Below are 14,272 nucleotides of genomic sequence, written 5' to 3'. Positions count from 1 at the left end.
TTTAATGCTTTTTACCCAACTTGATGGTCAATTTTTGCATCAGTTGGTTTGTGTCTGTCTTGACAGCTATTGCCTGCACCAGAAGCGGGAATAGCACCATTAGCTTGGAATAGATTGGCTCCGAGTCTGGCACTTTATCTAGAGCATCGGTAATAGACATCAAGCCATTGAGCACAGTGTTGATTTCGATCTGCTGTATTTTAGGCAGAGGTTGCTTGTACAGCAGTCTTTCATCGCTGAGTAGCTTTCTCAAAGCAAACGCGCACCGAGAAATGAAGTACGGGAGAGCTTTTTCGAATAGTGTGTTGTTTTCTGATGGAAACGAGAAGCTGATCAGATCCTCAAGACACGATTTGGCCAACTTGAGTCGTGGCATCTTGGAGAGTTCTGCCGTCGATCCATAAACAAGATCAAGATCGTACTCGCATAGTTTGGCAGACACTTCAGACGGCGACTTTGAAGATTCCAAGATGGAGTTTTCCACGTCGTCCAGCACATACAAGAACGAAGAAGTCCAGACAGTGACCATAAATTCCTCGACGTTTCCTCTGGATCCAATCGACTCGGTAGAGAACAATGGAATAAGGCAGTTTTTCATTTGCTCGTACTTCTCCAGATCAAATTCCTCATATCCTTCCACCTCTTCCATGGAGTATCCGAACGACGTTTTGAACGTTTCTAGCAACAGCGGACTCAGTTGGAGCTTTATGTCGTCCTTGACGCTATTTTCATTTGACAACAACAGATGGATATTCTCACTCGTGTGCACTAGAATGTCCATACTCTCCATCCAAAGACAATGGCCGTTGGATTGGTAGACAGGACTTTTCAGTTTGGACGGCTCTAACAGGGCCTTGTACACTTTGATGAGACATCTGTCATTCAAGAAGAAGGTGAGATCCTTGATCGAGTAGAGATGTTGTTTGAGCAACTGAAGAGCCTCATAGCTTGCAGCAATGAAAGTTGGGATCTTCACGTCTCTAGCTCCCAGCTTCTTGTGGATGAGATCTCTAGTTGAAAACGGCAGTATCACAATCAAATTGAGTTGCTGGATCAACAGTGACTCGTATTTCGGATCGTCAAACGACAAGCTGGACAGACTGGATATCACCTGGTTCTGAAGCTCTGTACATTTGTTAGTATCACTGCTGGCACCTATCAAGATCGGATACCGAATACACGAGTTGAGCATTGTCAAGATGAGCTCGAACTTGGGTAGTGTCAGAACTGGAGCTAGCACTTTGAAAAGAGCGTCAAATGCAGAAATGAATGCACATAACGACGACTGGTATAACGAGTCGTTCGAAAGATTGTACGAGATCTGGAATCCTGCCCAGAAAGAGTACAGTGTTTCGATAAGCTCCTTTGGAGGATTGGGACCAACACTCACAACTAGACTTTCAAAAGCTTTGAATACCTGCAAGTTCAGCTCGGTGAAGGTTGGCTCGACCTTTGTCAGCTTGGTGAAGAACTCTAACAGGCCGCTCCAGAACTCGATGGTTGCCTTGTCTGTAAAGTCTGTGAGGTACTGGGAATATAGCTTAGTTAGGCCGTTGACAATTAATGTGAAGCTCTCGACCCATTCGCCTGACAAGTTATCCGATGATGGAATCGTCATAATAATAGGACTTAGCGTGATATCATAGATCAGTTTCCAAGATGGTGACAGCGACCCGTAAGAGTCAATGATGTTGAAGAAGGTTTGGATCGACCCGTTTCTGACCTGGGTTCTAGGGTCTGCAGTGGTTCTCGACAACTGGTAGATCATGTATATCCAGAGAGACTCGTTGGTCTCGAACTTCTCTGGCCATTCAGATGATCCAAGCGGCTTCTCGGTCTCCACTGATGATTTCTCGCCAGATTCGATCTTTTCCTTGAGGTAATCGCTGATGAGCCAGAAATAACTGATGGAATTGAACGAAATGTTGAGGTTAAACCTCTGAGACACAAAGTTGTAAAGACAGTCGATAATGGCCTTGATTTGATCCTTTGCAATACTCTGCAGGACGGTGTCCAAAATGACTTTTAAGGTCTCAAACGTGGAGCGCAGAACGGAAATGATAATCTCTGTCACAGGGCGCTCCTGCAGCATCTCCGTGTCGACATTGCCGATTATCTCAAACGGACTGTTCAGCATCTGTGTGATCACACCCCAATGGTGTTTGATGGAAGTTCCATATTGATCCACAATGTCTTTCAAAGTGTTTAGGGTTAGCAATTGAACTTCAACTTCGCAGTTCGTAATCAATATCTCGCTCGAAATTGGTAGCTTGGCGAATGTTTCGATGAAGTTATTTAAAGCATTCAGAATCTTTTTTTCTGTCTCGCTTTGCGTAGCTTCCACATTGGAATCGAATCCGGTAACTGCAGCGCTTTTGGTGATGGTGTTGAAGTTTCTTGTGATCATCAGTCGCAGATTATCTTCGAGGTCTCTGTCCTTGGCGGTGTTGGTACAAAAATCCACCACGGTTGACCAGTTTTCGTCAGACTCGATCAAAAACTGCACTGGACTGATCTCGCAGATGTCTGTGAGTTTGTTGATGAAGAAACTCTTGTTGAAGATGGACGGCTCGAGCTTACCTTCGTAAACCGGGCGCAGACCTCGTTTGTCCTCTGCCGTCAGAGAAGTCTTGATCACCGTGTCAGAGAGTCTGATTAGAGACTTTACTGCTGCGTTAAACACGTCCTTGGACTGTGCCTTGATGCTCTCTGTCAACTTTTTCAAAGTTGACTCAACAAAACCCAAGTCTGTGTCCGACAAAGAGCTTGGAAGCGGAGGTATCTCTTTCACCTTCAAGTCAGACGGTCCGTCAAGATAATAGCTGACCCATTGAAGAGTGATAAAAATGATATCCCAATTTTCTTCCAAAACGGCACCGAGCGACGTTGCCAGACTGATCAATACTCTGAAACACATAATTTGGCGCGGGTTGATGTTTCTTGTGTACAGTTGGATCTGGTCAGATTCGGGCGGTGCTGGGTGAGACATATTGGAGACAGCATTGCCTATTGTCAAACTGATTGTTCCAACTATGGACTCTCCAAACGACAAAAACCGGTTCTGGTGGCCCTCTTTGCCTGTCAGCTTCAGCGTAGAAATAGCGAAAAAGTTGAGGATTTCGTTTCTGATATCCTTAAGCGATAGTATTCCTGATGCATGACACAGTTTCTGCAGCGATCGGAGAGTCTTGCTAAATAGCTCTGTGTCCAGCGACGAATAGACAAAGTTCTTATGCAGTTCCAGTAAATTTTTCCAGTTGAACAGCACCATGTTCTTTAACAGCTCGTACTTATCTTTCTTCTGTTTGTCGGTGAAGGTGGTTTCGTCAAGGAAAGAGACGGTTTCGCCGTCTCTGGCCAAGTCGAGAGTCGAATTACAGATTCCTTCACAGAAACTTATCAGTGTTTGCGACACCAGATACAACACATAAGTATCTGGGGCTTGAGGTGGGTCAGCCTTGTCCAGGGAGTCAATGTAGGCAAATTTGATAGACGACTTCGACACCGATAGGCCCTGGGTCTTGTCTTCTTGACGAGTCGATGCAGATTGGGATACTGTTGATGGCTTCTTTTGCTTAGAGGCCGGCTGTGTAGCTGGTTCTGGAGTTGAAACAAGTGGGGTCTGGACCAGATCTCCTGTGTTTAGCAGACTGCCACCATCTGTAACGATCTGTAGACATTCTTTCAGGAACTCGTCCAAAACATGTTTCCGCTCCTCTGTGCGGTTGTCGTCGTACTCGGCAAAGATATCTGCCACGAGGTTGAAGTCTTTGAACAGCGATCTGTAAATTTCAAGAGCAAGAATCCGTTTCCATGCGGGAGAAGCGGACTCCTTTGCCAGCGTATGTGTGAGCAATGACATGGTGACCTCAGACTCGATCTTGAGTTCCTGGAACTGCTCGTGGATCAGCAACGAGATGAGTCGCGAAACACGCACCATTACGGTGAAGTCCTTGCTGGACGATAAGAACCGCAGCAGAATAGGAGCCACACGGATGCGAAGCAGATGAGACAGTTCCTGGTGGCTGAGAAACATTCCCTTATTGTTCTTGACGATACTTTCGAGCAGCTCGAACCCAAAGTCCTCTGTGATGTAGTTAGTCTTGAGGAACGCAGGTTTGTGGTGTTCGATCAGTGTGCACAGGTCGTTGACGATCCGCTGAGCGTCGTACGCGCACGCAGCGATCTGTTTTGTCTCATGTAATCCAACAGGGACCTGGAACGTCTGCTCGTTTTCGGGTCTCTTGTCCTCGTCGTGGACCTTCTCAAAAGCAAGATTTACCAGCTGCAGAAAGGTGGCTTGGGCGGTGTTGATGACCGCCCCCATTCTGTTCGTACTCTGCAAAGAGGAGCACACGAGTAGGAGCTTCGAGAGCGAATCGTCCGCAATGAACAGCGAGTACGACTGGAAGAACGACGGCAACAATTGCAAGATCTTGAGTTGTATGTCAATAGAGGAGTGAGTGGATTCAAGCAATGCGTCAATGATGAGGTCTATCTTGGTAACTGGTAGGCTGTGAGTCATGATGAGACGACTAAGACACTGGAGAGCGATTCCCGTCAACTTGGCGTTCTTGGACTGGCACGCCAGCAAGATGGGGTTGATAAAGTCCGCATTCTGGGACAACGACCTCAAGAACGTCTTTTCGTCCTTACCCTGGGAATTCTTCAATATGTCCAATGACTTGTCGGCAGCATGGCGGATATCTGCGTTCTTCCGCTTGGTCTCCGACACCAGCGCAGATAAATCCGCTACAAGCAGTTGAATAGACATTGTTGACGTAATGAACAGCTAGGGAAAAAGTTGATACGATTAAATAATTTTTTTCCTAGCTGAAAATCTATGTACCGTAGACTAATGGACGGAGTCTTTGCTATAAATAAACCGTCTGGTGTCACGTCGGCAAACTTCCTGACCCGTGTGAACAAGATATTCAACGAGTCGGAGAATTTCAAGCCGGCCCTAGACGAGATTAGAAACGATCTCGAACGCAACAAGCCCAAAGGTTACAAAAGACGGCTCAGACAGCTCAAGGTGAAAATGGGACACGGCGGCACTTTGGACCCGCTCGCACAGGGTGTTCTGATCGTCGGAGTCGGAGCAGGCACGAAGAAACTCGGAGACTATCTAAACGGGTCTGTGAAAGTGTATGAGGCCGAAGCTCTGTTTGGTGGATCAACCACAACAGGAGACTCTGAAGGCCAGTTGTTATCTATCAGCGGAACAGACCATATCACAAAGGAATTGCTCGCCCAGACAGCTCAAAGATTTGTCGGCCACCTGCAACAAACCCCTCCGATCTTCAGTGCTCTGAAAATGGAAGGTATGCCTCTGTACGAGTACGCTCGGCGTGGTCTACCGCTTCCACGCAAAATCGAGCCTAGAGAGGTCCAGGTGTACGAACTCCAGGTCGCAGACGACTCGCTGTCGACAGATCATGGGTATGAATTCCTGAAAAGTGAGATTGATGAGGACGGAACAGCTTTGGTGGATAAGTTGAGCGGAAACCCCACATTGAACGATCACCATGTCACGTTCTCAAATGAGTACATGGAGAAGTGCAAGGCAGACTCAAGTCTCAGCTCAGAGCCCGAACCTGTGCATGAGATCAAGGAGGTGCCCGAAAATTTCAAGGCTCCTCTGCTCCACTTCACATCCAAAGTGTCCTCCGGAACATACATTCGCTCGCTGATCAGCGACATTGGCCGTGCGGTCGGCTCGTCCTCGTACATGGTGAAGCTTGTTCGTCACAAACAAGCGGAATGGGATTTGAAGAAAAATGTTTTCGAGATCGAAGATTTTGAGAACAATGATGCAAAGGTATGGGGTACTGTTCTCATGAAAGTGTTTGAGAAAGGCGGCTCTGTGAATGTCAGAGAGGAGTTTGATGCCTTGACCAAGTCTTCAGAGCAAGTTCCGGATACTAAGCGGGCAAAACTCGAAAATTAAATGTAGATTGTTCATAGACACACCATAAGAGCGCCCAGTAATAGAATCCAAGGCACTTTTAGCAGTGATGCCCCGCTGGTAGCAGTCAAAGACAAGGAGTTGCAAGCGACATATTCTTCGCCGTCGCTCAAATACTTGTCGTCGCTATAACTGAGCTTAATAAATGACTCAGAGATAGGACACTTGAATTCAAATTCTGCAGGACAGTCTCGCACCATTGCCTGGCAGATATTAACGCAAGGAAGCACCTCGTAGTAGCTGAACGGCGGCTGTATTGTTTTTGCGATGAAGTCGTTACGTCCCTCAGACTTGTTATACGATTTGTACAGTGGGGCATCCAGCGTTGAGCAGCGTGGAATTGAAACTGCACACAGCCAATTCCGGTACGATGTACGACAATCATCGCAAGTCTTGATCGGAGAGTATCGGGCGTCCAACTCTGTGTCGCATGGGATCTGTTGCATAGCGTACTCAAAGTTCTGGTATTGGGCAGCAGTGTAATTGTCATACGATGACGCCAACTCGGAGACGCTCTGGCTCCCATTAGCAAATGCAGCAGATGCCGGCACGGCATAAGCCACATTAGTGCAAAAATCCAAGTTGTAGATGATCTTGCAAGCCGGTATATCTTCAATGGTGAAATTGAGTCTTTGGTGAGTCAGTAGCACTCCACTATCCTGCAAAAGTTCCGTCAAAACAGCGTAATACGAGGTCGATTGCTCGAGATCTTCCATCAAAAGAAGGTTGTGGGGCCCGCTGACCGTTGAGTTGTTAATCTCTCGAGAACTCACCAAATCCGTATACTCTTCGTCGGAATACAGCGATAAATTGAATTGCGAGCCCGGGTTGGCCCAAAGGGAGGAACAACTGAATAACGCGCTGTCAGAATCCGTGTCTATTAAAGAAACCAGAGCCGTTCCCGTATAATTGAAGTAGATAGTCCCTGACGTGATCTCCATGGAATACTTCCATTCTTCACCGTCATGACAGTCGGAACACCCGCTCGACTGAATTCGTGTAAACATCATTGTATGAGAGCCTACCTGCTCGTCTGAGAGGGAGATAATGCCGTTGGAACCTTTAAACACAATTTCTGTGCTCTTTCCCAGATCTGTCAGATCATCGTCAAAGTTGTAGAAAAGGGTCAAACCCACACCTTTGCCGTTCCAACTTGGAGGCCGCGAGTCTATGGTGACCTCTAGAGACATATTTCCGCTCGCTCTGTGAGAATCGATTGCGATAGCATATGTCTGTGAGTTGTTGAACCCTATCGACGAGGAAATCGAGTTGTCACCGTATACCCCACTATCTTCCAGGGATCTCTCCACCAACCGCTCAAATATGCTATCCTCCACAAAGTTGAGTGGGTTGTCTACTCCATACGGCACATCACCCAAATCACTGGCGTACGCCACTGCCCATAGGACAACAAGGAATGCTAAAAACATGATTAATTTGTTTTTCTTACATAATCAATTTAGTCTCCAATAACTTCTCAACGGCAGAGATGGCCTCGTCAATATGTTCAGGTTCGGTACCCATACCTTGGCAAACGTTACCCTTACCACCGGCCTTTCCTCCGATGAATGAGGCTGCAAGGTTGGCAACTTCGGTGGCTTGAACTTTGCCAAGATGCTCGTCACTGATGTAGACACCTTGAGCGACACGAGGATCAGCCTTTTGCCCAGTGATCAAGAACAGAGACTTGTCCTTGTTTTCCTTCTTGATCAGGTTGATGGTTTCGGTGATGATCTTGGCGTTGGCAGAAATGTCAATGTGTTTCACCAAAAATGGGGCCTCTTTGTGTTCTGTGAAGTATCCCTTGACAGTGTCCAAAGTCTTTTTGGTGTCTGCCTTCTGTCTGGTCTTGATCTCGTCCTTCACGGCCTTGTCGATCTTGGCAAACTTCTCCTTTAACTGAGCCTTCTCGATCACACTGATTGACAGTTGACCAAGTTTGGTGCTGGTCTCCTTCAACTTCTTCTCCTTGGACTCGCCAAATGGCATCTTCTCGATTTGAGTCAGCTGCTCGTCGAACTCTCTGGCAACACGTTGAACCTCATGGGCATCAGTGCCTGTAACAGCAACAATTCTTCTGATACCCTTTGCAATTCCGCTTTCTTCGATAATCACAAACTCCTTGATATCAGAGGTCTTAGCAACGTGAGTTCCTCCACAGAACTCCACCGAGTAGTCGTACCATTTCTTCTCATTTGGCTCAGCAAGAAGAGTATCCACAGGAACACCAATGGAAACAACCCTGACCGGGTCAGGATATGTCTCACCAAAAACAGCTCTTAATCCGTAAATAGATCTGGCGGTGTCTAAAGTGACTGGTTTGGAGTACACTGGCAAACTAGCCTTGATGGTCTTGTTGCAGATTTCCTCAACCTTTTTCAATTGATCAAGAGAAACAGCGGCCTTGTGTGAGAAATCAAAACGCAGCTTCTCAGCAGCAACAAGAGAACCCTTCTGGTCAACGCCGTCACCCAAAATCTCTCTGAGAGCAAGGTTAAGAATGTGAGTACCAGTGTGGTTGTTTCTAATAGGCCATCTTCTGAGCTCGTCATAGCCAGCGATAACGTTGTCTCCAACGGAAAGAGTACCTTCCACAATGTGACCAGTGTGCAGGACGTAACCAGCGTAGCTCTGGACGTTCTCAACCTCAAACTCAGCAACTCCGTCAATGACGATCTTTCCGGTGTCGTACTCTTGGCCTCCCTGCTCAGCATAGAATGGCGTCTTTTCCAGCAAGATACCAAGCTGCTCACCCTCCTGGGTATCCTTGGTGGTTGTGAGAAGCTCCTTGCCGTCATAAATTCCAACAATCTTGGTCTTAATGTCTTCAGTGCCATATTTGTAAATGTCATCAGTGGTTGGAATATCCTTGTTAGCGTCCAAAGATCCCAGCACGTGAACATCAAGTTTCAAAAGGGTCTTTCCGGATTTGCTTCCGGTTCCCTTCGAAGCCTCCAAAGAAGCAAGTCTTGCCTGTTCAAAGCCTTCTTCATCGATTTTGAGTCCGGCTTCCTCAGCCATCAATCTAGTAAGATCCACTGGGAATCCATAAGTGTCATAAAGTCTCCAAACGTCTCTTCCGACCAATGTTTGTTCTGGAGTCTTTGAAGCAATGAGAGCGTATTGCTCAAAAAGCTTCTCACCGCGATCCAAAGTACGAGAGAAAGAAGCTTCCTCCTCGTCAAGAATCTCGAAGATGGTGTCGGTATCAGCAGCAATTTCTGGGAAAATATCCTTAACTTGCTCGATAAGAGTTGGAGACAACTGAGAGAAGAATTTTCCAATTGGGTAGTTCATGTACTTTCTCACGTATCTAGCACCTCTTCTCAAGATTCTTCTTAAAACATAACCTCTTCCCTCGTTGTTTGGAACACCTCCATCAGCAAGAGCAAAAGTCAAGGTACGCACATGGTCAGCGAGAACTCTGTAGGCAGTATCGATACCATCGATGTCGTCCTTTCCAAACTTACCAGAGTATGGTCTGACACCGGTGATCTCCTGAATCTTTGAGAACAAAGGCTGGAAGACGTCGGTGTCGTAATTGGATCGCACATTCTGCAAAACAGAAACAAGTCTTTCAAAGCCCATACCGGTATCAACGTGCTTGGCTGGGAGTGGCTTAAGCGAGCCGTCGGCCTCTCTGTTGTACTGGATGAACACGTTGTTCCAGATCTCTAACACGTCAGGGTCGTCCTGATTCACAAGGGAAGCAGCATTTCTGCCTCCGATACGGTCATAGTGGACCTCGGAACATGGACCACATGGACCTTGATCACCCATCTCCCAGAAGTTGTCCTTGGCGTTACCTGGAAGAATATGGTCGTCAGCAACACCGACATCTTTCCAGTACTGTTTGGCTTCAAGATCTGGCTCGAGGCCGGCCTTTGAGTCACCTTCAAAATAAGTGACATATAGTCTACTTGGTTCTAAACCGTAGACTTTGGTCAGAAGCTCCCAGGAATACTCGATAGCTTCCTTCTTGAAGTAATCACCAAAAGACCAGTTTCCCAACATCTCGAAGAACGTGTGGTGGTAAGAGTCTCTTCCCACATCTTCCAAATCGTTGTGCTTTCCTCCTGCTCTGATACATTTTTGAGAATTAACAGCACTCTTGAGAGTAGCGAAAGGAGACGAAGGATCGACTGTTCCCAAGAAAATAGGCTTGTACTGGTTCATACCAGCGTTAGCAAAAAGAAGAGTTGGATCGTCATGAGGGATCACAGAAGACGAAGGAACAAATGTGTGTCCTCTATCCTTGAAGTAGTCCAGAAACGTATTTCTGACTTTAGGAGCTGTCCATTGTTGCGACATGTTGCGAATTTGTGCTAAAACCTGAAAATTCCGTGTATGACGCTGTAGACAGCAAATGTTCATACACTTTGCCGGAAACAAAAGACTAGTAGAAAGTTTGCCGTTGGTGGGTGCAAAAAAAAAAACCTGATAATATTTCAGTCGAGCCGCGCGAATCGGCAACTTTTTTTTCTTTATGGTCCGTCTCAAGTCAAGATACCTACTATTTGAAATACTGGACCCTGAGCCAGGAGAGACTTTCTATGAGGATCGAAAGAATGCCATTTTGGCTTTGCACAGACCATGCGATCCAAAAATCACCCCCAAACTGCTAGTGCAGGAAATCAGGAAGAGTTTACAAACAAATTTTGGTGACTATGGACTATCAACAGCAGGCTCTTTATCCATCAAATACTTTTCAAATCGCACATGCACAGGAATCATCCGAGTACACAGAGAAAATGCACGTCACGTTGTGGCAGCGTTAACTTTTATAAGCCAACTTCGAGGCCAAGATGTTATAATCAAATGCTCAAGCATAAGCGGGTCGATCAAGAAATGCGAAGATAGAGCCATCCAGATCTCGAAATCCCTCATGGTGGAAGTGAACTTACTTGGACTGTTTGAAGAAGACGAAGATAAGTAATTGTATCTATTTACTCTCTGGATTTAATGATGTCAACGAACTCTGGCTTCAAAGAAGCTCCTCCAACAAGGAACCCGTCCACGTCGGTCTTGTCCTTGAAGTCTTTGGCGTTCTTACCGCTCACAGAGCCACCGTACAAGATTCTGACGCTCTCGGATTGGGAACCGATAACAGTACTCAAGTACTCTCTAATGTCCTTGTGGATTTCTTGTGCGTCTTCTGCGGTGGCAGCAAGACCGGTACCAATAGCCCAAACAGGCTCGTAAGCGATGACGATGTTGGTCCAGTCGGAGACAACATCGGTCACAGCCTTCAACTGTCTCTTGCAGACCTCGAGAGTCTTTCCAGCTTTCTTCTCCTCCAAGGTCTCACCAATACACAAGATCACCTTCAAACCGGAGTCCAAAGCAAACTTGGTCTTCGAAGCGATCAATTCGTCGGTCTCCTTGAAAATGGTTCTTCTCTCAGAGTGTCCCAAGATAACCCATGGAATACCCAAGTCCTTCAAAGAGACTGCGGAGATTTCACCGGTGTAAGCACCGGAGGCCTTGTCAAAGCAGTTTTGGGCAGAAATCTCAACGGTGGATTGCTTGTTGTGCTCAGAAGCCCAGAAAAGGTATGGGGCTGGAGGAGCAATCACAACCTCCACATTTGAAGGAAGAGAAGCGGAATTGAGGTTCTTAACAATGGTTTGGATCGACTCCTTAGAGCCGTTCATTTTGAAGTTTCCTCCAACGAAAAATTGTCTTGCCTGCGGTAGAGTGTTAGTTTCTGTGTTTATAAAAGAATCAGAGGGTCTCAAGTGCGCCGAGATTGCCTGGAGTAATGAATAACCTGAACGTACCATTTTGATAATATGTGGGGGGTTTAAATTTTATCCAACACGGGGGGAGGAGCTTTTTTTTATATAGTGTGATGACTTTTGGAAGCGTACAGGAAAGCTCCGATGCAAGGTTTTTTGCCGGGGTAAGGATGTGTCACGGGTTGAGGTTTTGCGTTGCTCCGAAATGGGTGTCAAAACTCCAGGAAACACGGGAAACAGGACTATGCAGCTTGAAATGTTGGTGGTGCCAACGTTTTATACCACTGTGGGCTAATTAGCGAAGTTCATCGGCTATAAAATTCAATAGCCTAGATATTTTAATCTCTAGATAAAATTTCCCCTACACCTGATTTTGGCAGCTTTTGTCATCGTGATCATCGTCAGCGCCCTGTTCTCCAAGCTTCAATTTGTCAAACATCTTTTTGATCTTGACTGACTTTGCCATCTGCTCGTCTCTGGCGCGGATCTCTGCATTTGCAACCTGGTCGACCTCGCTATCTGTAACCGGGACCGTGCTATTAAATGTGAACTCATCCCCTGTGTCTCGTTTGATCTCTTCGTCCCTCTTTCCCCTTTCCAGTTCAGACCATGTGCTCAAATGGGTCTTCAGCTTGTATCGCTGTGTGCTATCGTTCTTCTCCATCACAATCCATTTACAATTGGGAACGTTTTGTAAGTCTTCAAATTCCTCCACGCTCCATCTGAACCATTTGGCCAGAAACACACGGGCCCATATCCCGTGTGTCACAAGCACAAGTACAGAAGGGAAATTTGATTTGCTGAACTGCCGGAAAAGGGTTTCGTTGAAAGAAGCGCACCGATCATAAACGTCCGCTGCACTCTCACCGTGGGGAATTCTGTAGAAGAAATGACCATACTGGGCGCGCTCAATCCATATCTCTTCCATTTCTTCGCTGGTACCCTGAAAGTTTCCGAAATCTTGTTCTCTCATGCGGGGCTCTTCGTAAGTTTTGTATTGTACACCCATGTCCTCAATGGCCTCCACCATTTCCTCCAAGGTTTGGCGGGCACGTAAATAAGGCGAAGTGTAGAAGCATATCGTATCGTCTGGTGTGATGAACTCCCTCAACTGGGCTCCTGCCTCTGCTGCTTGAAGGTGTCCTTTGGGAGTCAGCGGAACTTTATGGTTCGCAACATATCTGTTGACCGATTTGTCCTTGTTTCCCTGTGACTCGCCGTGCCGCACAAGCAAAATCAGCTAATATGTCAGTATTCGGAGCCGATCCCTACTTACTCTTGGTCTGGCCATTGTTGCTAGAAATAATTTTGACGAAAAACAATTCACGTGATACCATATCGTGTCCCCTAGCGCTTAGTGGGGAGCAGTAGAAGATATATTCTTCCGCAGCGACGTTGGCATAAAGTATACGTGTCAGAACAGTGGGGGAAATACAGTTTCCCCAATATCTAACCAACTGATCGGTAATGAATATCTTTTTCCCCCACTTTACATATATATCTTTAATATCTCTCGATATTTAAATTCAGTGGATACACTAGTTGTACCGTTTCCCCAGCTTCATACCCATGGCTATAATTTGCAACCGCGCATCAAGCCTATAACCTTCAGAGGCCAATTGTTCCAGACTTTCGTAGAATGAAGCCAACGGGACCGTAAATATCTCGATAAACTCACTCTCCTCTAAATGAGGCTCCGGGTTTTGATTTCTTGGATCAGCCATGTCAATGCTGGCAGTGACAATCACTGTGTTCGTGTTGCAGAAGCCCGGATCGTTGTAAACAACTGGACCAGACGTTAAAACTTTCCCAATGTATCCTGTTTCCTCCTTAAGCTCTCTCATGGCACATTCTTCCAACGTCTCGTTTGGATCGACCAATCCAGCGGGCATTTCAATACAAATACCCTCGACTGGAGGCCGGAATTGTTTTTGAAGAACAACTTCTGGTCCAGATTCTTTCTCGATGATCGCGATGATCCCCACTCCATCCACTTTGCTGCCTGCAGGACGAGTTGTACGGGAGGCCATTTCCCACTCGCGCGACTTTCCATCGGGCCCGACGTAGGCAAGCTTGTCGAGCTTGATCCACCTTGCCTCGTTATTGGCCACGGGCCAGACCTTAGTCACCTTGGCGTTGTGCAAATTAATGTTGCTACTCATCTTCCTTAAAATTGAGGTACCAATTTTCCTAAACATACACCACACACCATAAATATTTTTCTTATATTTATTTTATCAATGTCATCCCAGGATATAAAGGCAAAGATCGAGCAGGAATTGATAGCCTCGGGGAAATACCAAGACATATACAATTACCTCAAAATCCAACTCGCAAATTCTGGCTGGTCCGAACAATTTTCCCAACTTGCTGCTGAAACCATATCCAACACTCCAGAAACCAAGGACCTACGATATGTCGAGCTTGTGGACAAACTACAGCCACAGGCGCTTCAGATGGTCTCTGACAACGTTAAGACACAAACTTTAATCAAAATTAGAGAGTTTTTGGACTCGGTCATAGAATGACATATTCGCTACATATAATAATACTAATTCACAACCCA

General features: G+C 46.3%; 11 protein-coding genes across 11 annotated transcripts; 7 read left to right on the top strand and 4 right to left on the bottom strand.

Moving 5' to 3' along the window:
• Position 1: 1 nt before the first annotated feature.
• Positions 2-4,774, bottom strand: OGAPHI_000281 (uncharacterized protein; the record flags this gene model as incomplete). Its single annotated transcript, XM_046203740.1, has 1 exon — positions 2-4,774. The coding sequence occupies one exon, from the start codon at positions 4,772-4,774 to the stop codon at positions 2-4; it is 4,773 nt and encodes a 1,590-aa protein (XP_046064754.1).
• Positions 273-818, top strand: OGAPHI_000284 (uncharacterized protein; the record flags this gene model as incomplete). The annotated part of the gene is made up of 2 exons (XM_046203773.1): positions 273-277; positions 410-818. The coding sequence occupies 2 exons, from the start codon at positions 273-275 to the stop codon at positions 816-818; spliced, it is 414 nt and encodes a 137-aa protein (XP_046064757.1).
• OGAPHI_000283 (uncharacterized protein) lies at positions 1,200-1,646 on the top strand (the record flags this gene model as incomplete). Its single annotated transcript, XM_046203762.1, has 1 exon — positions 1,200-1,646. One exon carries the CDS (start codon positions 1,200-1,202, stop codon positions 1,644-1,646), a length of 447 nt encoding a protein of 148 aa, XP_046064756.1.
• Positions 4,524-4,766, top strand: OGAPHI_000282 (uncharacterized protein; the record flags this gene model as incomplete). Its single annotated transcript, XM_046203751.1, has 1 exon — positions 4,524-4,766. One exon carries the CDS (start codon positions 4,524-4,526, stop codon positions 4,764-4,766), a length of 243 nt encoding a protein of 80 aa, XP_046064755.1.
• Positions 4,775-4,858: 84 nt separating the features above from the next.
• Positions 4,859-5,950, top strand: OGAPHI_000280 (uncharacterized protein; the record flags this gene model as incomplete). Its single annotated transcript, XM_046203729.1, has 1 exon — positions 4,859-5,950. One exon carries the CDS (start codon positions 4,859-4,861, stop codon positions 5,948-5,950), a length of 1,092 nt encoding a protein of 363 aa, XP_046064753.1.
• An 11-nt stretch (positions 5,951-5,961) lies between these two features.
• Positions 5,962-10,279, bottom strand: OGAPHI_000278 (uncharacterized protein; the record flags this gene model as incomplete). Its single annotated transcript, XM_046203707.1, has 2 exons — positions 5,962-7,351; positions 7,419-10,279. The coding sequence occupies 2 exons, from the start codon at positions 10,277-10,279 to the stop codon at positions 5,962-5,964; spliced, it is 4,251 nt and encodes a 1,416-aa protein (XP_046064751.1).
• On the top strand, positions 8,199-9,076 carry OGAPHI_000279 (uncharacterized protein; the record flags this gene model as incomplete). Its single annotated transcript, XM_046203718.1, has 2 exons — positions 8,199-8,254; positions 8,404-9,076. 2 exons carry the CDS (start codon positions 8,199-8,201, stop codon positions 9,074-9,076), a joined length of 729 nt encoding a protein of 242 aa, XP_046064752.1.
• A 175-nt stretch (positions 10,280-10,454) lies between the features above and the next one.
• On the top strand, positions 10,455-11,559 carry OGAPHI_000277 (uncharacterized protein; the record flags this gene model as incomplete). The annotated part of the gene is made up of 2 exons (XM_046203695.1): positions 10,455-10,900; positions 10,962-11,559. 2 exons carry the CDS (start codon positions 10,455-10,457, stop codon positions 11,557-11,559), a joined length of 1,044 nt encoding a protein of 347 aa, XP_046064750.1.
• On the bottom strand, positions 10,915-11,751 carry OGAPHI_000276 (uncharacterized protein; the record flags this gene model as incomplete). Its single annotated transcript, XM_046203684.1, has 1 exon — positions 10,915-11,751. The coding sequence occupies one exon, from the start codon at positions 11,749-11,751 to the stop codon at positions 10,915-10,917; it is 837 nt and encodes a 278-aa protein (XP_046064749.1).
• A 316-nt stretch (positions 11,752-12,067) lies between these two features.
• OGAPHI_000275 (uncharacterized protein) lies at positions 12,068-14,089 on the bottom strand (the record flags this gene model as incomplete). The annotated part of the gene is made up of 3 exons (XM_046203673.1): positions 12,068-12,887; positions 13,255-13,896; positions 14,025-14,089. The coding sequence occupies 3 exons, from the start codon at positions 14,087-14,089 to the stop codon at positions 12,068-12,070; spliced, it is 1,527 nt and encodes a 508-aa protein (XP_046064748.1).
• On the top strand, positions 13,947-14,234 carry OGAPHI_000274 (uncharacterized protein; the record flags this gene model as incomplete). The annotated part of the gene is made up of 1 exon (XM_046203662.1): positions 13,947-14,234. The coding sequence occupies one exon, from the start codon at positions 13,947-13,949 to the stop codon at positions 14,232-14,234; it is 288 nt and encodes a 95-aa protein (XP_046064747.1).
• Between the last annotated feature and the right edge of the window lie 38 nt (positions 14,235-14,272).

Source organism: Ogataea philodendri (genome assembly GCF_020536065.1).
Source record: "Ogataea philodendri strain CBS6075 chromosome Unknown scaffold9, whole genome shotgun sequence".
Taxonomy (NCBI): Eukaryota; Fungi; Ascomycota; class Pichiomycetes; order Pichiales; family Pichiaceae; genus Ogataea; species Ogataea philodendri.
The sequence above is the reverse complement of the archived record's forward strand: the minus strand, read 5'-3'. Positions and strand labels throughout refer to the sequence as shown.